The following is a 19873-nucleotide window of genomic DNA, read 5'->3' as shown; positions in this document are numbered from 1 at the left end:
CCTCAGCGCCTCAGCCCTTGAATCGCGCGTCTTGGCCCCGCACACCTGCAACAACCTCACATCATGCTCGGCGAGGACGAGGACGTATTTGACAGTGTGACTTGGGAGAATGAACAGGTCGCAGCTGCTCCTCATTACGATCCTTCTAGCGGCGCTGGACCGTCAGGACCAGGGTTCAGACAGAGCACCTCCGATAGTGACGAGGGTCGCGGACCACACGACCCCAAGTGGGAGGGATATCTGGTCACCAGCGTCAAGGACCCCGTCAAGGAGCTTGCGGAAACGAAGGATGCGTATGTGTCGTATCTCGTCACTGCTCAAGTACGCATATCCCTTTCCGACACGAAGACCATGTCCTGACGTTATCTGCAATGCTAGACTAACTTGCCAATCTTCTCCACACCAAACCCGTCGTCTCGGAGGCGCTATAAAGACTTCGTCTTTCTACGGGAGCATTTGGTGAAGGATTTCCCGGCGTGTGTCGTTCCACCATTACCAGACAAGCATCGGATGGGTAAGTACAGAGAACACGTCCCTACCCCTTTTACTCACTATAGCCCCAGAATATATCACGGGAGATCGTTTTAGCCCCGAGTTTATGGAACGACGCCGCCTCGAGTCAGCTTTCACTTATTCAAACGGTCTCGCCTCTCGCTCATTGACGTGCTAGCTTGCACCGGTTTTTGCAGCGATTGGCACGACATCCGACTTTACAACGGAGTTCTCTCCTTCGAGCGTTCTTTGAGTCTACAGAATGGGTGCGTGATATCCGCTCACAGTAGTGCAGTGTATTTGAAGTTTCCTCGCTGTTTATAGACAGTGATCATGCATCAACATGTAGCACATCCTCCCGGGCCAGAAGCACCGTCTGGTCTCATTGACAACATATCGGACACCCTTCTGAACGCGTTTTCGCGCGTTCGCAAGCCAGACGAGCGATTTCTTGCCATGCGTGAGAATGTCGACAAGTTCGAAGACGGATTGCAGCTGTCCGAACGACTCTGGACTCGCGTACGCAGTCGGACAAACGGTGAGTTGAGTTGGTTCCACCACATCACGTTCGTTCCGTCTGAGGGCTGAAACGAGATGGGGATCCGGAATCTGGTGAAGACCTGACGGCAGACTACCATGACTTGGCTGTCGCGGTCCAGGGCCTGGGCTTTCTCGAATCCGGGATCACGGATCCCCTCAACCACTTCTCGAACACTCTGCTCGAGTTTTCTGCTCTGCTGCGTCATCTGGTAAGTCAGTCCAGGTTGCGAGTACCTGAACTCATCCAATGATGTTCCAGACGCAGTCTACAACCGATCCATCCCTCGTGCACCTGCATTCATTGCTGACATACTCACATGCCAATCGAGCTGTTCTCAAACTCCGTGATCAGAAACAGCTGGACTTTGAGGAACTCTCGGAATACCTATCCAACGTCACCGCAGAGCGTGACAGACTATCCGCCATTATACGGGGGCATGTGGGAAGTGGTGGTCTCGGCTTCGGTGCCTACTTGCGGGACAAGGTCGACGCCATCAGGGGTGCCGATGACGACCGCAGCCGGGTAGAGAAAATGCGCAAGCTGGATCAGAAGATCAAGGAGGTGACGAATAACCTCTCACAATGAGAAAGGTGGTTAATTAAGATACATAGCTTCAAGATGCCGTGACTACCGCCCACGAAACCTCAGACGCATTCAGCGATGAGACCTTGCGCGAGCAGGCGGTATTTCAGCGGGCGAAAGAAGCCGAAATGAAGGAAATGCTCGGTAACCTCGCAGAAGGACAGATCGAGTTTTACAAAGCTGTCAGTATTCCTCCTGGTTCTTTGCATTCCGCGCTAACACGTGTGATCCACAGTCCATGGAAGAATGGGAGCGTATAATACCTTTGCTTCAGCGGATACGTGTTGATTTGTGAGATAAGGCCGGACACAGGTTCATTATTTCATTTCTCTTGGTGATGTAGGATACTATAATGGGTGTCTATATCAGACGACCTTGGCGTTTGCAACGTTCCCCTGGTCATCCATCCGTGTGTCTCGGCCGAGAGGTTGTTCCTTATGCTCAGGGTCAGACTCCTCTGGCACCTGCGCCTGCACCTGCATTTGCTCATGCAGCTGCTCTTGCGCCGCATCCTGCTCTTGCACCTGTTCCTGCTCCTGCACGTGCTCCTGCGCCTGCGCCTGCGCCTGCGCCTGCGCTTGCTCTTGCTGTGCCATGTCCTCTTTTTCTGTCCTCGCTTTTTCTGTCCTCGCTTTTTCTGTCCTCGCTTTTTCTGTCCTCTCTTTTTCTGTCCCCTCTTTCCCTTCGCCTACAGGGAGATACTCCGGCTCTGGTTGCATCCTGCGCAGTTTCTCGCCGGACTCCTGGACTACTAGAGACAACTTTGCAAAGTCAATTTGTGCATGGCACGCAGAATCGCTGTCAAGTCGTCACCGGCAAGATGGTAAATCTTGACACATACATTAACTATTCCAGTATCGACCGCTCGAACCAAGTGGACTTCTGAGAGCTCCGGTGAAGCAGCTGTCGTATGCTCAATATTCGCAGGTATCCATGGCGGTGGGTCATTCTGGAGGAGAGATTGAGTACATCCGGATCCGTCGTCAAGGCGGGTAGAACGCACCTTCTCTTCGGATGCACCCGGCACCTTGCCCTCCTTGCATTCTAGAATAATCGCGAACGACGTATTGTCTGATAGATGCCGTGGCATGCGCCTTAGCTTCAAATCGGTATCGAGCAAAGACTGACTGACCACCAAGCTCGAGCTGGCCCAACTGAGCTTCTATCATACTCAATTTGATCAGGAACGATCGAAAGTATTGTCCCAAAGTAGTCGGAGACATTGCACTCTCGACACTACGAAGCTCATCAGTGATTCGCAGCAGGAACGATTGAACAACGTTCTACCCGACATCGGTGTTGTAACCCTCGATATTCAAGATTTTCTCGATGCTGAAGATAAAACGCTCGAGTGCAACCTCGTCTTTATCTTTAATTACCAAGATAACCTTGTCAATGGTTCCCTGAAACGGCTGTCAGATTTTTCTTGCGGTATTTCACGGGAGCGACCAAATGCAATGTAACCTCGGCTGACCGATATAATCTCATCTCCCACCGCTCTCATGGCACCGGAGATGTATTCGTTCAGAACAGGGTGACGAGATTGATATACAGGAGTATCGTATTTCTTCCGACGGACGAACAGGTCCGCTGGGTAAACTTGCCGAACATACAAGATTGTATGAATCGCAACCTCGACTATACAGTCGGAACTCATGAGCTTATTCCAACCGGATATATGCAGCGAGGACGTACTGAATTCAATGATTCCGATGATGGTCTCTGTTAGCGAACATCTCAGTGGCCATGTGGTACAATCGAACTTTGGAATCGCAAACTCGCGGTAATATGTTAGTGGGTCATCAGGCATCTTCGCAACGCCGTTGTGAGACAAGCATAAGGATGGCTCGCCCCAAAGCGCCTCAACATCAGAATTACCGAGCTTGACGAGGTCTTGCATTTCTCACGTCTTCAATTGGCTGAAAACTACTTAACTGGATACTTTACGTAATAAAGTGTGATTACAATGACCCATCAATGTCTGTATACATTGCCCTTCAGTACCGGTCCCCAACGCATCGTCAAAGCGAGGTATCGCGCCGACACGGCGCCCTTCTGCTCTATAACCCAGGGTATGTGCGGCGGAAAGTGATCATTGTCAATGCGTACAGCCTCGTGTATGATGTGATCCTCATTCGGGCCGCCTCGAGTCACGGCGTCCGACGCTCACCGGCATTGTGGATTTACTATCTTATTATCTGGCGCGGATTTGGCATCTATACTCCTTTTCGTAGCTAAAGCAGTCTGCTGTCCGGCGCCCCACACCATAGATAAAGATCAGAACTACTTGAGGTGCTACTTTATTTGTCCTGTAATATTGCAGAGATAAACGAGTGTGATTACCAGCGAATGCATGCTGCACTTTAGAATTCAATCTCTAAATGTGTCCATACACGCAGCCAACACTCGATCCATCTTCTGCTGTGCACTACGAGCGTATCCACCCTGTCGGCGGAAAGTAGAAGTTAGTCAAGCGCTGGTTTGAGCCTGTGTTAGATCTATACGCACTCCGAAGAGAACTGTGTGGTTCAAGTAATGGAACATTTCGTAAAGGTCCATGCGGACCTCGTACTGGTCTGCCGGGTCAGTCTTAGGGCGGTGCTCATGATAGGCGCTGAAGAAACTTCGAGGCAAGCCACCGAACATGCGAGCAATGGCGAGGCTGGCCAACAAGGGACGTTAGGTCAGGACAGCAAATAGAATGCACGTTGTGATCACTGACTCTGCCTCGTTATGCCCGTAGTAGGATGCCGGATCGAATATGATGGGTTGGCCCGAGGAACGGTCAGTGCCAGTGTTGCCGCTCTATAAACGTCCCGCTGAATACCGTGCGTTGACGCACTATCGAGTTTGTTAATCCACACTCACCCAAAGATCTCCGTGAAGGAGCACGGGCTGTATATCGAGGCCGTGTAGAAGACGCGGGATCGCGCTTCAATTTGGCTTCAATACACTAGTACCACGACACAATTTGTCAACACTCACGCCTTTCGGACACGATCTCCTGTCTCGACGAGCTTTTTGAAGCCCCCTTGCTCTCGCAAATAGCCAAGAAGCTCCCCGATCATTGCATCGTAGCAAGCTTCCCAGGTCTCATGCCATCCGTTTGACAGCCTGGTCGCTCCGCAGTACGTGGGCACCCCAAACCCGAAACCCTCGGAGCTCTTATAAGCATGCATCTCCGTTGCCAATCTCCTACCAAGGGCCTTCCCAGACACCTCTGTGAGGCTGGACATGTCCTTATATTCGGACAGGAAGAATGGTCGGCCGGATCTCATATTCCCATCGGACGATTCGACATCGCCGTCTAGTAGGCCAAATGCCAGCAGGCGCGGGGCCAGGCCGGGTGCTGCTTTGTCCATAGCTCGAAGACTTTCAGCCTCTCCTCTCCACTGCTCCGCGTCCCGAGGAGAGCCAAGTTTCGCATAGTAACTCCTCCCTGAAGAAGATCTGATACGAGGAAAAGAACCCTCGAATGTTTCTCCGGGCTCGGCGGTTTTCAGATGCTTGAGAAGTACGGGATGCATTAGTCTAGTACTAGTTGTCAGCTTGTGATAGCTTCGTCAAGGATGTGAAGACAACCGCTGGGCGATCGAGAGCGTGCAGGAGTCATGACGTGACCTTGCACTCACATCTTATCTTGATTCTTATCCGGATCCTACCTGAATCTATCCCCGTATAACAATCTTCCACATGATCAGTGTGGCATTTACATAGCGACCTTTGTCAACAAGCTTCTCAATGCTCGCGGTTGTGCTTTTATAAAGCCAGAACGTCGCAGCGCTCTCCAAATACCACGAGTAACACTGTTTGAGAATCTAAGATGGCGAATGTCAACAAGCCCGTCCCCGGAGCTGATCAATACTATCCTCTCAATGAACCTCCCATTGGCACCGCATACGACGGAGTAGGCCCAGCTACGAGCGGCCAGAATCTATCATTCATCGTTGAACACAGGCTACGCACCCACAAAACAAGGCACTGCCCCCCCTTTTCAAGCCTTTGACCATCCGCGAAGTCAAGTTCTCGAATCGGATATGGGTCGTGGGTTTCCACAGACAGGACTGACTATTATCATACACAGACATAACTGATCACCCTTTTCCGATAGTCACCCATGTGTCAGTACAGCTCCGACAATGGCCACGCTACTGACTGGCACTTGGTACACATCGGTGTGAGCGATAGGTCGCTTGATGAAGCGCACGAATTGACGGTCAAGGACACAGGGCTTTGCCACTCGTGGCTGGGGAGCTATTTGCATGGAGGCAACATCGGTTGTTCCCGAGGGTAGAATATCTCCCCAAGATGCTGTGAGTCAAAGCGCAGCTACTGAGTAGCGTGTTCATCTGACTCGCTACGCGCAGGGGCTTTGGACGGATAGCCAGATCCCGCCATTGAATCGCATCGTTAACTTTGCACACGCACAGGGCACCAAAATCGGAGTGCAACTGGCGCACGCAGGAAGGAAGGTAATGATCTGCATCCGACCCTCAGGCGCGGTAACGCTGAACGCATCTTTTTGACCGAAGGCATCTACGTTGGCACCGTGGATACGTCCCACCAACGGCCCGAAGACTTACGTCGCGCATTCGGGAGAGGAAGGAGGATGGCCAGATGAGGGTACGTCTCAGAAGGCTTGAGGCCTCACATCGGGACTCCAACAGCACATAGTTTATGGCCCGTCCGCAATTTCGTTTGCGGATACATTCCCTTCTCCCAAGGAACTATCCGTGGACGGCCTTAACGCAGTCACCGAGGCGTTCTTGGCTGCCATAGAACGCTGCAAGACCATTGGATGTACGTACGACGAGATCTCGCTTCGCGCATTAGAAGCTCATCGACGATGCTGAAATTTACTTGCAGTCGACTTCATTGAAATTCATGGTGCCCATGGCTATCTTTTGCACGAGTTCTTGTCACCGCTGTCGAACGCGCGCAGCGACGATTATGGCGGGCAAACCTATGAAAACAGGGTCCGATATCCGCTGCAGCTGATTGAAAAATGTCGGAAGGTGTGGGATAAGCCTCTGTTCGTGAGGTACGGGAACGTCCGCCGACGTACTCCACAAGTTGTTGATTGGAATCACGCAGGATCTCCGCGACGGACTGGGCGCAAGGTCCTGAGCAAGAAAACGGCGAGTGGAAGCAATGGGGCATCGAGCAAAGCAAACTCTTCACGAAGGAGCTGGAGCGTCTCGGCGTTGATCTCGTGGACTGCAGCACAGGCGGCAATTGGGCCAAACAAGAGATCACAGTTGGACCGGGTTACCAGGTCCGTGCCGACACAGGGGTCTGCATCGCCTCGCTAATGTCAATTATATTAAGGTTCCTTACGCGGAAGCGCTGAAAGGGAGCTCACCTACGCTATCTATCGGGACAGTCGGCATGATCACCACGCCCAAGCAGGCAAACGAGATTATCCAGGACGCCAAAGCCGACGTCGTCTTCTTGGCGCGAGAGGCAATGCGCGATCCACACTTCCCGATGCGCGCCGCCGCCGAGCTCGGCGTGGCAATCAAGCCCGCCAACCAGTATGAGCGCGCATGGGTGCCCATGCTTTTGCCGCGTCATTGAAGCGCGAGGAACGCCACCGAGCGTTGTGGAACCAAGAAAAGCACGCACAAATTTTCCGGAGAACCAGGCATGAGGCGCCCCGGAATACGAGTAGGCGGGATGATTGAATATAGGCGGGAAAAGTCTTTCTCTACGGTTATGCTGTGTATATACGTTGGGTTCTGCATTAAGGAAGTGTTCTATATGCTTGGCATGAGTCTGTGCATGCGATGTTAGATGGCTTCGCGGAGCTTTAACGAGAGAAATTGCAACGTACGCGTCGTATCGTACAAGTTCGTCTATGTTGACAAAGGCAGCCGAAGCCAATCCTCTTGCCTCGAGGTACACCCACACCTGGATGTTGCTCAGCATGGGCACGCCTTCGTGAGAAGCGTTCTCTTACCTTGATCATCGCACCGAGGTTGTGGACCTCGACTTTTTGTATCTCGCCTTCGCTGGCCATCTGCTTACCGAGCTGCCTCAGAATCGGGAGCGCACTCTTGAAAAGATCTAGGTCTGGGTCAAGCTGGCGACCGATTCCCTCTAGGAGCAATATGCTGATGACGGTGTTGACAAAGTCGCCCTCCATCTTGACGTGGTGAACGCGAACGGCCTTAAGGACCTCGGTGAGGATGTCGGATATCTTGATCTGACCGAGCGAGAACGTCTTCCGCTTGACGTTGAGCACGAGGTGCTGCATCTTGAGCGCGAACGTCTCCGGATCGAGCGCGAGCTCGGGGCAGCGGCAGCGCTCGACCATGAGTTGGCCCGCGCGGTAGCCGTCGAACTCGGCGATGGCACGGAAGAGATCCAGGAAGTTGCGCCGATTGTTCCCATTGAGCGTGGTAACGAGGCCGGCATCTATGAACACGACCTCCGGGACGTAGCCTTGCGAGTGAAGCTCGCTGAGGGCCGCGCGCCATGCTGCGGGATCGTGCTCGAGAGCGCGAAGCCGGGCGATAAGTGCATCAGACTCGGCAGTGTTGAACGTCTCGGACACAGGCGGGTCCGGGGAGGAGGAAAAGAGCGAAGTCCAGACACTCTTAAGCAGGCGGCGAGTGGAGGGGCGGCAGAACTTGACCATGATGTTGCCGGGATGAAGGTCAGAGTGGACAAAGTTATCGAGGAGAAGCATGTTGAGGAAGGCATCGAGGCCCATCTCGGCGAGGCCGTCGTTGAACGGGCCGCCGCCATTCTTAAGAAAAGCTTCGAGCGACAGTGCGTTCTGGTACTCTTCAACGAGAATGTCCTTTGTGCTCCACACTTTGAGCGGGCGGGGGAAGGTCACCGGGTCCTTGCGGCCCTGGAAGTTTTCCTCGAACTTGACGAGGTTTTCTGCCTCGTTTCGTAGGTCAACCTGCTCGTACATCATCTTGCCAAATACGTCCACCTCCTCGGGTAGTGACAACCACTGCATGCCGGGGAAGAGGGTGATGAGGTGGGCGAAGAACGACATGATGGATAGGTCGCGGGCGATGAGCTTGGTGACTTTGGGATGAAGTATCTTGATCGCGACCGCGGCGGTGGGTACAACGGGGGGCGGGTCCTGCATTGACACGGGGGCGAGTGCGGCGGGTAGCTTTTGAGACTTGCGAGCGCGTTTAGGAGTGACATAAGAGGGCGGGAGAAGATCGTGCTTGAGGGTTGCACGGTAAACCTGGGCGATGGCGCCGACGCCGATGGGGGTCTCGTCGAAAGCCTCGAAAACGTCGTCAAATGGCCTTTGGAAGACATCTTCAATGACGCGTCTGGTGTGGCGGAGGGAATGAGGCGTGCCTCGGGAGTGGAGTGCTCCGAGCCGTTGACACAGGATAGGCGGGAAAAGATCGGTTCGCGAGCCTGCCCATTGTGCAAGCTAAGGCAGGTTAAGTTTAAGACCGGTACCGTGGGTTCTGACGCATACCTTTATGAACGTCGGGCCTGCACGGTTCATCTGGGTAACGAGAAATTCATACCACCAGACGGCGCCCCACCTGTCGCCGTCATATTTTTTCTCCGGCTTGCCCACGAGTAGCATGGGGGCGGTGACAAGGACCGGGGTGAAGACGAGAATGAGGTAGATGCATCGTCGTCCGGTAAGGATGGGCTCCCATATCCACTCGCGCAAGAACTGGAGGATCCTGCGAGGGATGGACAGCTGGGGTTCGCGAGGAGAGTTGATCTGGAGCAGAGGCTTCCTGGGCGGTTGTTGGGGACACGGGATTAGGCGAGGCGAGGAGAAGAGCTGGGGAAGAAGCGAGTCCCTCGTCGGCTGGGGCAGCAGAACGAGAGCGGTGCCCGCTGCTACGGGGAGGAGCCAGAGACGCGAGCGCTTGGCAGGGAGGGCCGGGTTGCGGGTGAATAAGCGGGCACGGAGGGCGGGTCTGCGCCCTGCAGCGCGGAAGACGCCCTGGGCGAACATACCATCGCCAGGTCCGATGCGAGCTGCAGCACACCCATCCGCCAAGGTGACGTCGGGGTGGCCGGTGGTGGCAGTGCACTCCTTCCTTCTGCACAACTTCCGTCGCGGAGAACCCTCATTCAGAGTCTAGCGCTGCAGTCGACTCGCACGATGCGTACGGCCATCGGAGCTCTATGATACTGCTCAGCTCTAAAGAACAACGGCAGTCGAATCCCGGTCGCCGATCGGCCTCAGGACTCCTCAGATCCGATGTCACGTTCATCATAACGTCGGCTGCTCGATGGACCGCCACGAGTAGCTTCTGGGCGGCACCTCACAATGCACATCCAAGTTGCGCACTTGGACGATCCTCGACGTCATCATCGTCATGCCGCACTTTCTCTGGGCCAGGTATATAACAACTGTGCACGTCGTGATGCACTTGCCAATCTCCTACCAAAACTCCCATCCAAACCGCACAATTATGTCCGCAGTCGAGGATCAAACCAAGATTTCCACCCGTGTTGCTGGCGGGTACAAGGGTGCGCTCGTCAATAATAGCCTTCACGCAATCGACCATATGTCACATTCAGCCGCGATCAACAACGACCGCAACTCTGAGGAAGGTAAAGAACATGCCCGCCATAAGCTAGAGGAGCTCGAGAAATCCGGCGATATCGAGAAAACACAGGAAAGTTATGAAGATAACAACGGCGGCAAAGATGAAATGCGCGTCAACGCTGGCTACAAAGCCACCATGAAAAGTGAGTCGGCATGTTCATCAGCTCAGGCCGTTGATAACCGAAATCACTTCAGACCCCAATGTGTCTGACGAAGCGAAGGAGCACGCACGGGAGCTGCTCGAAAAGAAGGGCGCTATCTGAATTTTGGTGTAATTTGGCAGCGAAAGTCATCCATGATGTGTAAATGTAATATCTGAAACCATTCAAAGTCCTGGTATGCCTCAGATTGATGCGACAAGCTCTACCAAGAACATTCGAACACCGTGAGAGCCAGCGACGAGACACCTGACGAATAGCGCACAGTTTGCACTCGTATGAACTGCACGATGAGACTTTTTGATTCGATAGTGTTTCAGTCAAACCAGAGTGATCGACATGAAGTTGTGCGCCAATTTCGACTCTCGCGAAAGTTAAGGCAGGTCGCAAACGGGGGGGCATCACATGACCAAAATTCTAACAAAATACCTCTTACCCTCTATCGCCGGGTTCACCAGCGCAACTAGCGTATTTTTGTTCCCATACGATCCTCAGGAAATGCATAACAGAGGGCTCTATGGATCCAGATTTTTTTCATATGAGCTCAGGAACAAGTGAACAGCAATTCAAGGCATCCATTGCGTGGGAATCAGAGACATCCTAACGTTGTGATTGGTCGATGAGTTTCTCAAACTCCCTTGGAATGTCGTCATGCACGCGTGACAAGCCCCCCCGTTTGCGATGGCCCTGCCTTATGGTTGTGCAGATGTACTGCTTCTTTGACCCGGCGCAGCACTTGCCAGCACGGACAGAGCAAAGTCTATCTCCCTCATGCGGGGCGCCAGAAGGTCCGATCACGGGATGTGACATCACTCAGTACACCGATCATAATCACCCGGAACCGCTTGGTTCAATATAGCGTGGCGCGGCGGGCCTGAAGGAGTAATGCCCAACGGAAGGCAACGCGCACGGCCTCGACCGAGACGAAGTCGGGGACAATGTCCGCACTAAGTGCGACATTGGCCCTCGGCCACGATCTGCGATGATGCTCAGATGATGCTCGGGCTGGTCATCTGGGATCGCTTTGCGCCATATGTAGCAGTGTGGGGGAGGATGACATAAGGCTCGCTCGGTCCCACCCGAAGCTTCGAGCCTGCCCGCCCGCCAAAATCTTGTACCCATACCACCACCGCGTCCAAGCGCGTCCGCCTTGGTCTTTCTTCTCTTCATCAGGCCCTCTGGCCATGCCCGCTCCTTATGCGTTTGTATCCTTATTGACCTCCGACACCTACCTACCTGGCGCGTTAGCTCTCGCCGCGGCCCTCAAAGAGGTGCATCAATCCTCGGCCGATGAACAGAACATCCAATTCGAAACAGTCTGCCTCGTCACGCCAGAGACGGTCGACGTCGCTTCCATAAAACTGCTCAGAAGAGCTTTCGATGTCGTCGTCGGCGTGGAGATCATCGAACAGAACGACGATAAGGGCCTTCGGCTTCTTGGTGAGCGAATTTCCCGCGCATATATTCCGAACGTAGCATACGCCCGCCGGACGGGCGTATATGCGTGCCTTTCTAGCTCTTTAGACCACATCTCGGATTGCAACGCGCATTTGCGCATTCTCTTTCGGATCTTGGCTCAGGGACACGGCGCTGTGGAGCAAAGCCGGCTCACATGATTATACCCTGCTTGCTCGCCGGAACCGCCGATATGCTGCTGACCGCTGCGTCCGTTCATCCTCATAGGACGCCCGGATCTCAACCACGTCTGCACCAAGCTCCATGCCTTCCGCCTGACCGAGTACTCCAAGATTATCTTCCTAGATGCCGATGTTCTCCCCATTCGGCCGCTCTCTCACCTCTTCACGTTACCCCACGAGTTCGCGGCGGTTCCTGACGTGGGGTGGCCCGACATCTTCAATTCCGGGGTGTTCGTCGCCACACCTGGCGTACACCACTTTCAGGATCTCATGGAGCTGCTCAAGACCCGTGGCAGTTGGGATGGCGGAGATCAAGGCCTGCTGAACGAATGGCGCGGCGAAAACTGGCACAGGCTCAGCTTTACCTACAATACGACCCCCACAGCCGCGTACACGTCAGTCTAGACTGTCCTGATTTTCTCTCGCACGCGGCTGATAGAAGCACGCCAGATATGCTCCGGCGTACGAGCGTTTTGGGGCTAAAATTTCGGCCGTCCACTTCATCGGCCCCAACAAACCGTGGAACGCTATTCCGTGGCGCGGTCCGACCTCCGAGAGTTTTCAAAGCCAGATTTTGGAACATCGCGAACCGACTCCCCTCAACCAGGTGTACAACTACGGATCACTGGTGGACCGCTGGTTTGCCGTTTACGACAAGTATTACCGTTCCCCCCGCACGTTGCCGCCGGCTCAGTTTGAACTGCAACGCTACCAATCAGCATGGGATGAAGGTTCTCATCTCGGCGCAGAAGCCCTCCCCAGCCAGGCTCCTACCCATGCCGGGGGCTCGTTAGGTCTGGAAGATCTCAAGCGTATCGCTTTAGAAGGGGTCAGCGGTACCTTCGCTGGCTCTTCTGATGGGGACCGCTCCGAAGGCGGATACCGGCGCATGCCGCTCGAAGGACGGGTCGACCTGATGCGTCCGAAGCGTGAATATGTTGCGCAGGACGAGATCGACGACCAGGCGCAGGGAAGCGGTCCTCCCCCTGTTATCGTGGTAGAGGCTGCCACGCCCCCACAACCACCGCAAGGATTTCGCTTCGAGACTCTGCCAACTCCGCAGCCTCACGAGCTTCCTCCTGCTCCTCATCCGGGATTTCGCTCTTTGGCTCCATCGCCGTCACCGTCGCCATCTCAAGGGACCCAACCTGCTGGTGACAACGAACAGCATCAACAAGGCCAGCAATATCATCTGAGCCATGGCCACCGCCATCACGGATCCACCCCTTCTGAACCTTTCCTCGGGTTTCCTCAACATTCTCACGATCGTCACGTAGCTCCAGCACCTTCCCCTCTGTATTTGCCTCCGTCCGATTCTGACTCTTCCTTCGATTCTCCTGTCCAGTATTTCTCGCAACAGCATCTTGGTATCTCTTCGAGCTCTGCTCACCAACGGCGCCATGCTGAAGCAGGCAACCGGCCCATGTCCTCACATCATCTCCATCACCGACATGATTTCCGCGTTTCACCTTCCGGCAGTCCTGGGCACCATAGCCCAACTACGGGCCGTCGTCACTCTCCGCCACAGGCTCAATACCACGAACTGCCTCCTCACATGCATGTCCATGTCCATACCCAAAATCGCCATCACCAAGAACCGCCTCGTCCGGCGTCGCCGCCGAAGGTACAATGGAATCCTGCGATCGAGCCGCCTCCGAATGACCCTCCTTTGCAGTCTGCCTTCCCAACCGAAACGTTTTTCACCAACGCATGGGATCAAGCCAAGGCTCACGACGCACAAGGAGTGGGTGCACCTCCTGACCACTTGTTCCAAGCTCCGCCCCCAGCGCCTATTCCTCACGACTTGATTCAGCAGGGCCACTACCGCAATGTCACAGGCGACGGTGGCGGTCACGATCCTGTCCCTGATCGGTCGCATGTCAAACACGTCTTCCCTTGGGAGGACAAACCGCGCCCCATGCCGGCTCGCGTGTTCCCCAAGGCCGACGAACTACCGCCAGACGCGCAATATTTCTCGAGTTCGCCGAATCTTTCGCCATCTATAAGCAGCCCGCGCACCCGTGCGGTGCGCACGCCTTCAGGCTCTGTCGCTCATCTGCTCTCCCCGCCCGGCAGCTTCCCACAAAGGATCGGCTACGCTAATGCCTGGGACTCTGTGCCCAGTATACAGAAGTATGCTTCCAGGCTGGCGCAACCCCCGCTCCCTGCGCGAGCCGCTGGCTCGAGCACCGGCAAGCTCATGAGCTGGGACGAACGAACTGAGGCCGGAAGCCGGGATGCCGATGATGAAGACGAAGGCGACGATGAACAATCCGATGACGGCGGTCAGGACCCTTCGGACGGGGAGGAAAGCGGCGATGACCCTGCCAAAGGACGCCTGCGTCGCTCTGGCGATTCGACTCCGGTCAGAACAGGGACAGGTTCTCCGAACTTTTTGGTGAGTCGATCGAAATATCGTTCTCGCGGGGTCCAGACAGACCCCGTTGAGACACGAAGTCAGGCAGTGCAGGTTTCATCGCTCGAGGCGCAGATCTCGCCGCACGAGCATGATGCACGTCTGATCAGGGAAAGGCGCATATCGAAGGGTCGTGCGGAGCTAGCTCCAAGTCGTCTGCCGCCACCGGCAAGTCCCAAGCTGGCGGGCATTCAACAGCACCGTCGCGTATCGCCTCTAAAGATGCAGATGCCTTTCAGAAGAGCATCGCCAAGCGGCGGCTCTCCGACGATCTCTTCGCCGGCGGTTACTCATCCTGCGGCGCGTCCACAGGTCTACAACCAGACGCCTATGGAGACGCCTGAGTTCTCTTCGCCGCCTATGGCGATGGTGCGCACGCCGTCGGCGTCCTCCTCCTCGCAAGGCCCGATATCGCCAGCGGAAGGTCAGCCGATCTCTGGGGTCGCCTCGATGCCTGCTCGCAAGCCCACCGGGCGAGTTTGGGATCCGGCACGCGGGGTGGACGTTTTCAAACGAGGTTCTGAAGAGGTGTTGGCAAGGTTCTTGCGCATGGGTGGCTGGGAAGAGGATGCTCAGGCTCGTGGCCAAGATCGAGTTTCACGTTAGACCAGATAACTAGACGTCGTTTTCATCGGCAAGTATGCTCTCGCCATGTTATATTGTACTGCGTTGATAAACTATTCATAGGCCTTCCCCTACGTTCGTTCTGTCAGTTTTTGGACCAGTTCTCGTCTCCGTGCCGTCTGCGTTACCCTTCTCGCAATTTCCAGATACCCGTGCCTCTCACCAATGTCGCTTCGTATGCAGAAATGAGTCGGTCTCGCAATACCATGCCAATGTTGTTATCCATCGAGAGAACGACTTGACGTCACTGGCTCGCCATAAATGTCTGTACAGCCACTTCGCCATGACGGGGTTGGATGGATGCACCGAACATGACATCATGCGCGCTCCACCGTTTGCTATGGGATCGTCCGTATAAAGATGCACGACGCGTTACCGGGGCTCCCTCAGATACACCCGCTTTCGATCAGTCTGACACGATCGTTACGCCACCGTAATCATGTCCAAGTGCGTGGCATTCGCAAACCCGCTATCGCGTCACTTTCCTGATGAATACCCCAGCGAACAATACCAGACCACCGCCGCTGTGGCGGAGGTTGAGGCATCCACCGACAAGTTGGCGAAGCAAGTCGACCAGAACGCGTCGATCGCCCAAGAGGTTGCATCCGAGGCAGCATCGACCGCGCAGGTGAATATTATGTGGAGGGTATTCAGTCCGCAGGTCTGATCATATACGCAGAGCAAGGGCTCCAGTTTGACCGGAGACGTGTCTGTCTCGCAACAGCTCGGCGAGAAGATGAACGCCGCTGCGGCCGAAGGCCAGGCGAATGTCGAGTCTGCCAAGGCGACCGGTGCCAGTTACGTTGATCAGGCAAAGGGCCTGGCTAGCAGCGCAATCGCGTCTGCTACCGTGAGTTACAGTGGCCAACAGTGTAGACAATATCTCAAGAAAACCACAGGCAACTGCGAACTCCATGCTCGGCACCGTACAATCAACAATACAGCCGCACGTCGAAACAGCGAAAGCGACTGCTCAGCCTCACATCGAGCGGGCTACCGCCGCCGTTCAACCCTATGTAGAACGAGCCGTTGCTGCTGCCCAGCCTCACATCGAGACCGCGCAACAATATACCGGTCTTGCATCCGCTGCTGATGGCACCGCGGCAGGACCACCGTCAACCGGCATTCCATCGACAACGGCGCCTCTGGAGGCAGGCTCGCATACAGTAGATAGTCCTTATCCTAACACAGCGACTACGGAGGGTGCACCGAAGGTTGGCGAATAAATGGGTTTCTGCAATCGTAACTTTAGCATTATACCACACCCCCAAATTGAGACCTGGTGGAATAGACATACTGCGCATGCAGTATGTGTATCGTAGTAACTATACCGGCGTTGCACAACTATCTCTGCTGCGTTCCCATGAGCATTGAGGTACCTTGATATGACGTCATGGCATTGCTGTAGCGATAGCATCTGTGTCTCCCTCTACGGAGTGCAGGCATCTCTGCCTTGTTTCTGTCCCCAGTCCAAAGCCTGTCGCAATGGTGAGCACCATAGTATTCAGATAAGATGTGCCTTGCCCATGTTCCACATCGTAGGAAAATTTTATCAACATTGCCAAGCAGGGTTACGAGGCATACCAAGAATCTCAAGGTAGATAAAGCGCTGTAATCATCGCTGATTTTGTCCATCTCATCGTTCGTGTAGGAAACGTGAGCCAGACAGGTGGCCAGCAATACAACACTCCCAACAATCAGCAGCAAGTCGTCAACGACGTGCACAGTAGTAGTAGGTCGACGCCTTGGAATATGAATCCGGCGATAAGTAACGGGCGTTTGGTAGTTGACGGCGAGGAGGCCGTCCGCAGCGCGTCTTCTCATGGCTCTGGTGATAGTGGCCTTTTCTCCCAAGCGTTGAGTTTTATCGGTCAGAACAAGGTTTGTTGGTTAATATTGTTGGTCTTCCTGCTCTCATATTCCACAATTAGCAAGAGCATACCCAACCGATCGACGAGCAACACGTACAGAACGCTCACGTAGAGGCATATCAAAACAACAACGCCTCCAGCCTCAGTGCGGGCTCACTGGGTAGCGCCGCGGCGCTGCAGGTACTCAAGCAGTTCACCTCCGGAAGCAGCACCTCAGGAGGCGGAGGCAACATGCAAACGAAGATGATAAGCATGGCTATGGCAGAGGCCAGCAAGCTCTTCGACAGCGCTGGCGGTGCGTCCTCAGGTGGCAAGCAGGATGCAGTCAATTCGGCAGCCATGACCGTTATGAAGCTCATGGTCCAATCCAAATTCAGCTCCGTGAGTGGCGCTGGTAATAGCGGCGGTCTCGGTAGTTTGATGGGCATGGTATTCTTTTCCCTTAACGATCTTTCAATCGATGCTGAACGAATACACAGGCGATGAAGCTGGTGTGAAGCACAATGGTCCTTCTTGGCAGCCATTGATGTTGGAAGTGATGGGCAATCCTTGACAGTATGCATTTGCAATCGAAGTATTCACTTGAAACGACGCGATCATGTCCAGTTGTAGCTCATGATATGTAGTCCAACGATACAGCCTGACTGACGAAACATCGAGTATCGATACACAAGGATTACAAAGAACAGTAACACGAGAGCAAAACTATAGCAAGACAGCAGCTGGTGGTTCTTGAACGGATGGAAAACATATATACGAAAATATCAATATGAATATGTGGAACGGACGACGGCCCGGGAAGCGAGCGACATTGGTACCGAAGGACACGGAGACTCATGACAAGGAAGACATCGAGTGGGTACACAGCTGTGAATTCAGGGATGACCATGAAGGGGATGTGACCTTTGGCGATTCAGCAGCCACGCTTGATAGGAGAGCAAGGGGAAGAATGCCGTGCATTCCGTACATGTCGCCAAATGGCGCGCATCCTGTCTCTGACACGACGAGCACGTCGTGTAGATCTGACTCGAGGTGGAGTACTGGGGACAGCGGAGGGACAGGGTACGATACAGGTGACGGTGGTGTAGCCAAGAGTGATTCATCTGAGGTGTTCGTGCCGTCGGATAAGTAGAGTGACGGTGACGACGAGCTTCGAGCATGATAGCTGAACGGTTCGGTGAGGGCCTGATATGCCGCGGTCGTGCGCATACGTTTCCTGGGAGCTGCCTCCGAAGAATCAATGGAACAAGTTGAAGTGCCGAAGGAAGCGGGATGTTGATGATGAGGGCCGTCGGCTGCGGTTGGTGAACTGAGAGCAACTCGCTTTCGTCGAGGAAGCGGTGCCGTGGGGCGGGCAGGGGAAGTTGCTACCGTGCGTGGAGATGACTGTGGTGAAAGCGGGAGACCATATCTAGGCGCAGGGTTTGCTGGATCCACCGGCGACCCCTCTGAGTCCCTTGAAGCACCTATCCGCAGGAACTCGGAGCTGCCACGTTTCGGTAGCGGGGCAATAGGACGAACCCAAGACTGGTCACTGGGTTGATCTTGATTTGCACGCCGCTTCCGCGACTGTGCCATAAGCACCAACGGCACCAACTTCTGCGGTATGAATGCTGCCAGCGGGGCTTTTTGTACGATGGTTGTGATAGCGATTCTGGCGGCCGCATGGTCTGTTCTTAACCTTGACGATGTACCTTTAACATTCTTGCTGATGTCCGACACGCATGGCAAATTCTTCTTGCGCATGCGCGTGAGCTCGCAGGGCTTCGGATAGGTACGCAAATGGGCGAACAGGATATTGAGTTCGTCCACATCGAGTGCCGGTATAGAAGGCGTGGATGAACATGGACAACGAGCCCAGGTTGGCTTAGGAAAACTTCCGCGCGCATCCTTGACATGTCCATCCTCGAATGCGGGTGGATATCGTGTGGGGAATGCGTAATTGGGCGCAGCGTAGTGGAATGGATTTGGCGCGGTGATGGATATCTGCGGCGTCATCATATCGGGCTCCGGCTAGGGAACATGTGTCAAGACAATGACCTCATAAAGGTCGAGTTTTGAAAGAACTAACGTAGTCTTCCTCCGAAGAGTGCACTTCATGAAATTCAGCGTGCTCATCACGCATTTCCCCGGCAGTTGGTTTTATAATTTCAGGCGCTTCCTTCTTCACATCTTCAAGTGTAACCTTCTTGCGTACGATAACGCGTCGCCCCTTATAATCGGAGTCCTTCGGGGATCGATTGCGCCGGTTTTGATACTGCCATGAGAGTCAGCATTGGTATCGAGGCGTAAATACGACACTTTGGTACCCACCCAAACGCTTATCTGTTTGGTGGTCATACCCGTTCGTTGCGCAAGCCATGTTTTGTCATGAGTGGTTGGATAGGGATGTTCGCTGAAGAAATGCTCAAGAAGGGCAACGTATGCCTAGTGCAGGAAGGCTGGGTTGTGAGAGAATGCATATGCATACGGGAGAGTAGTGCGCACATGGTTGAATGTAGTTCGCTTGTTTTTACGAGTTCGACGGAGACGGCCGTCGGGGTCATGCGAGATGAAATGTCGTTTGGATATTTGTCGCGAGATCGCCAGAAGACGTGCACGCAAACGATCCTTGAGTTCCGTAACCCAACCATCCAGGATGGCAAGATAGCGCGATGTCACGACCGCGACCAGTTTTGCCTGCAGATGCTCCTGAGGCAAAGCTTCCAAAGCCCTTTGGCTCTTCGCCTCCGTGATACGCTTCAATTGATGGCCGGAATTTCGCAGCAGTTCAGATACTTTGGCCGCAGCTGACGCATTGCAGCCAAGTTCTATGAACTCGTCTTTGAGATCTGGAGGTTCCGGGAGAGATATAATCAAGGTAGGATGGGATTGGGTGGGCAGAGGATGAGATATAGAGGACTCTGCTCGCTTGCAAAGATTCCGAGCCAGCTTCGCAATCCTCTCGAGGGTAGACTGGGCCATAGCGATAGGTGAGGCCGAAGACGATGTGCAC

General features: G+C 54.3%; 8 protein-coding genes across 8 annotated transcripts; 4 read left to right on the top strand and 4 right to left on the bottom strand.

Moving 5' to 3' along the window:
- Window positions 1-49: 49 nt before the first annotated feature.
- On the top strand, window positions 50-2207 carry PUNSTDRAFT_95453 (lipid binding protein). Its single transcript, XM_007378842.1, has 9 exons — window positions 50-321; window positions 379-514; window positions 564-618; window positions 671-758; window positions 817-1030; window positions 1087-1241; window positions 1292-1594; window positions 1645-1797; window positions 1851-2207. Exons 1-9 carry the CDS (start codon window positions 64-66, stop codon window positions 1908-1910), a joined length of 1422 nt encoding a protein of 473 aa, XP_007378904.1. The 5' UTR covers window positions 50-63; the 3' UTR covers window positions 1911-2207.
- A 75-nt stretch (window positions 2208-2282) lies between these two features.
- On the bottom strand, window positions 2283-3436 carry PUNSTDRAFT_79944 (DNA-binding protein; the record flags this gene model as incomplete). Its single annotated transcript, XM_007378841.1, has 8 exons — window positions 3398-3436; window positions 3311-3337; window positions 3090-3253; window positions 2903-3018; window positions 2748-2851; window positions 2619-2686; window positions 2457-2564; window positions 2283-2376 (listed from the first exon to the last, which is right to left on the bottom strand). Coding segments are annotated over exons 1-8 (708 nt in total), but the record flags the coding sequence as incomplete, so codon positions are not given.
- A 392-nt stretch (window positions 3437-3828) lies between these two features.
- On the bottom strand, window positions 3829-5160 carry PUNSTDRAFT_79940 (fructosamine kinase PKL/CAK/FruK). The gene is made up of 5 exons (XM_007378840.1): window positions 4601-5160; window positions 4484-4547; window positions 4338-4420; window positions 4124-4277; window positions 3829-4060 (listed from the first exon to the last, which is right to left on the bottom strand). The coding sequence occupies exons 1-5, from the start codon at window positions 5140-5142 to the stop codon at window positions 3986-3988; spliced, it is 918 nt and encodes a 305-aa protein (XP_007378902.1). The 5' UTR covers window positions 5143-5160; the 3' UTR covers window positions 3829-3985.
- A 278-nt stretch (window positions 5161-5438) lies between these two features.
- PUNSTDRAFT_58188 (NADH:flavin oxidoreductase 1) lies at window positions 5439-7192 on the top strand (the record flags this gene model as incomplete). The annotated part of the gene is made up of 10 exons (XM_007378839.1): window positions 5439-5522; window positions 5594-5659; window positions 5727-5792; window positions 5845-5928; window positions 5983-6087; window positions 6148-6238; window positions 6290-6415; window positions 6482-6656; window positions 6710-6890; window positions 6944-7192. 10 exons carry the CDS (start codon window positions 5439-5441, stop codon window positions 7190-7192), a joined length of 1227 nt encoding a protein of 408 aa, XP_007378901.1.
- Window positions 7193-7371: 179 nt separating this feature from the next.
- PUNSTDRAFT_129637 (ABC1-domain-containing protein) lies at window positions 7372-9572 on the bottom strand (the record flags this gene model as incomplete). Its single annotated transcript, XM_007378838.1, has 4 exons — window positions 7372-7390; window positions 7449-7525; window positions 7575-9026; window positions 9075-9572. 4 exons carry the CDS (start codon window positions 9570-9572, stop codon window positions 7372-7374), a joined length of 2046 nt encoding a protein of 681 aa, XP_007378900.1.
- Window positions 9573-10131: 559 nt separating this feature from the next.
- PUNSTDRAFT_59311 (uncharacterized protein) lies at window positions 10132-10435 on the top strand (the record flags this gene model as incomplete). Its single annotated transcript, XM_007378837.1, has 2 exons — window positions 10132-10315; window positions 10368-10435. 2 exons carry the CDS (start codon window positions 10132-10134, stop codon window positions 10433-10435), a joined length of 252 nt encoding a protein of 83 aa, XP_007378899.1.
- Window positions 10436-11468: 1033 nt separating this feature from the next.
- Window positions 11469-17768, top strand: PUNSTDRAFT_123738 (uncharacterized protein). The gene is made up of 14 exons (XM_007378836.1): window positions 11469-11770; window positions 12014-12362; window positions 12418-15017; window positions 15071-15454; window positions 15509-15635; window positions 15687-15857; window positions 15907-16221; window positions 16299-16314; window positions 16416-16495; window positions 16550-16604; window positions 16659-16888; window positions 16939-17307; window positions 17358-17433; window positions 17485-17768. Exons 1-3 carry the CDS (start codon window positions 11515-11517, stop codon window positions 14987-14989), a joined length of 3177 nt encoding a protein of 1058 aa, XP_007378898.1. The 5' UTR covers window positions 11469-11514; the 3' UTR covers window positions 14990-15017; window positions 15071-15454; window positions 15509-15635; window positions 15687-15857; window positions 15907-16221; window positions 16299-16314; window positions 16416-16495; window positions 16550-16604; window positions 16659-16888; window positions 16939-17307; window positions 17358-17433; window positions 17485-17768.
- Window positions 17713-19842, bottom strand: PUNSTDRAFT_123737 (uncharacterized protein; the record flags this gene model as incomplete). Its single annotated transcript, XM_007378835.1, has 4 exons — window positions 17713-18891; window positions 18950-19135; window positions 19192-19305; window positions 19366-19842. 4 exons carry the CDS (start codon window positions 19840-19842, stop codon window positions 17713-17715), a joined length of 1956 nt encoding a protein of 651 aa, XP_007378897.1.
- Between the last annotated feature and the right edge of the window lie 31 nt (window positions 19843-19873).

The sequence above is a fragment of the Punctularia strigosozonata genome, assembly GCF_000264995.1.
Source record: "Punctularia strigosozonata HHB-11173 SS5 unplaced genomic scaffold PUNSTscaffold_1, whole genome shotgun sequence".
NCBI classification, from domain to species: Eukaryota; Fungi; Basidiomycota; class Agaricomycetes; order Corticiales; family Punctulariaceae; genus Punctularia; species Punctularia strigosozonata.
Note: the sequence above shows the minus strand (reverse complement) of the source record. Positions and strands in the feature narration are given on the sequence as shown.

What these genes read in the sequence shown, in the direction of transcription:
- PUNSTDRAFT_95453 (XM_007378842.1), top strand. Translation starts at nt 64, where the DNA reads ATGCTCGGCGAGGACGAGGACGTATTTGACAGTGTGACTTGGGAGAAT. An exon ending in CTGCTCTGCTGCGTCATCTG is followed by an intron (nt 1,242 to 1,291) that starts GTAAGTCAGTCC and finishes ATGATGTTCCAG; the next exon opens with ACGCAGTCTACAACCGATCC. An exon ending in AGATCGAGTTTTACAAAGCT is followed by an intron (nt 1,798 to 1,850) that starts GTCAGTATTCCT and finishes TGTGATCCACAG; the next exon opens with TCCATGGAAGAATGGGAGCG.
- PUNSTDRAFT_79940 (XM_007378840.1), bottom strand. Translation starts at nt 5,142, where the DNA reads ATGCATCCCGTACTTCTCAAGCATCTGAAAACCGCCGAGCCCGGAGAA. An exon ending in GGAGATCGTGTCCGAAAGGC is followed by an intron (nt 4,548 to 4,600) that starts GTGAGTGTTGAC and finishes GCCAAATTGAAG; the next exon opens with CGCGATCCCGCGTCTTCTAC. An exon ending in ACCACACAGTTCTCTTCGGA is followed by an intron (nt 4,061 to 4,123) that starts GTGCGTATAGAT and finishes TTCCGCCGACAG; the next exon opens with GGTGGATACGCTCGTAGTGC.
- PUNSTDRAFT_123738 (XM_007378836.1), top strand. Translation starts at nt 11,515, where the DNA reads ATGCCCGCTCCTTATGCGTTTGTATCCTTATTGACCTCCGACACCTAC. An exon ending in TAAGGGCCTTCGGCTTCTTG is followed by an intron (nt 11,771 to 12,013) that starts GTGAGCGAATTT and finishes TCATCCTCATAG; the next exon opens with GACGCCCGGATCTCAACCAC. An exon ending in ACCCCCACAGCCGCGTACAC is followed by an intron (nt 12,363 to 12,417) that starts GTCAGTCTAGAC and finishes GAAGCACGCCAG; the next exon opens with ATATGCTCCGGCGTACGAGC.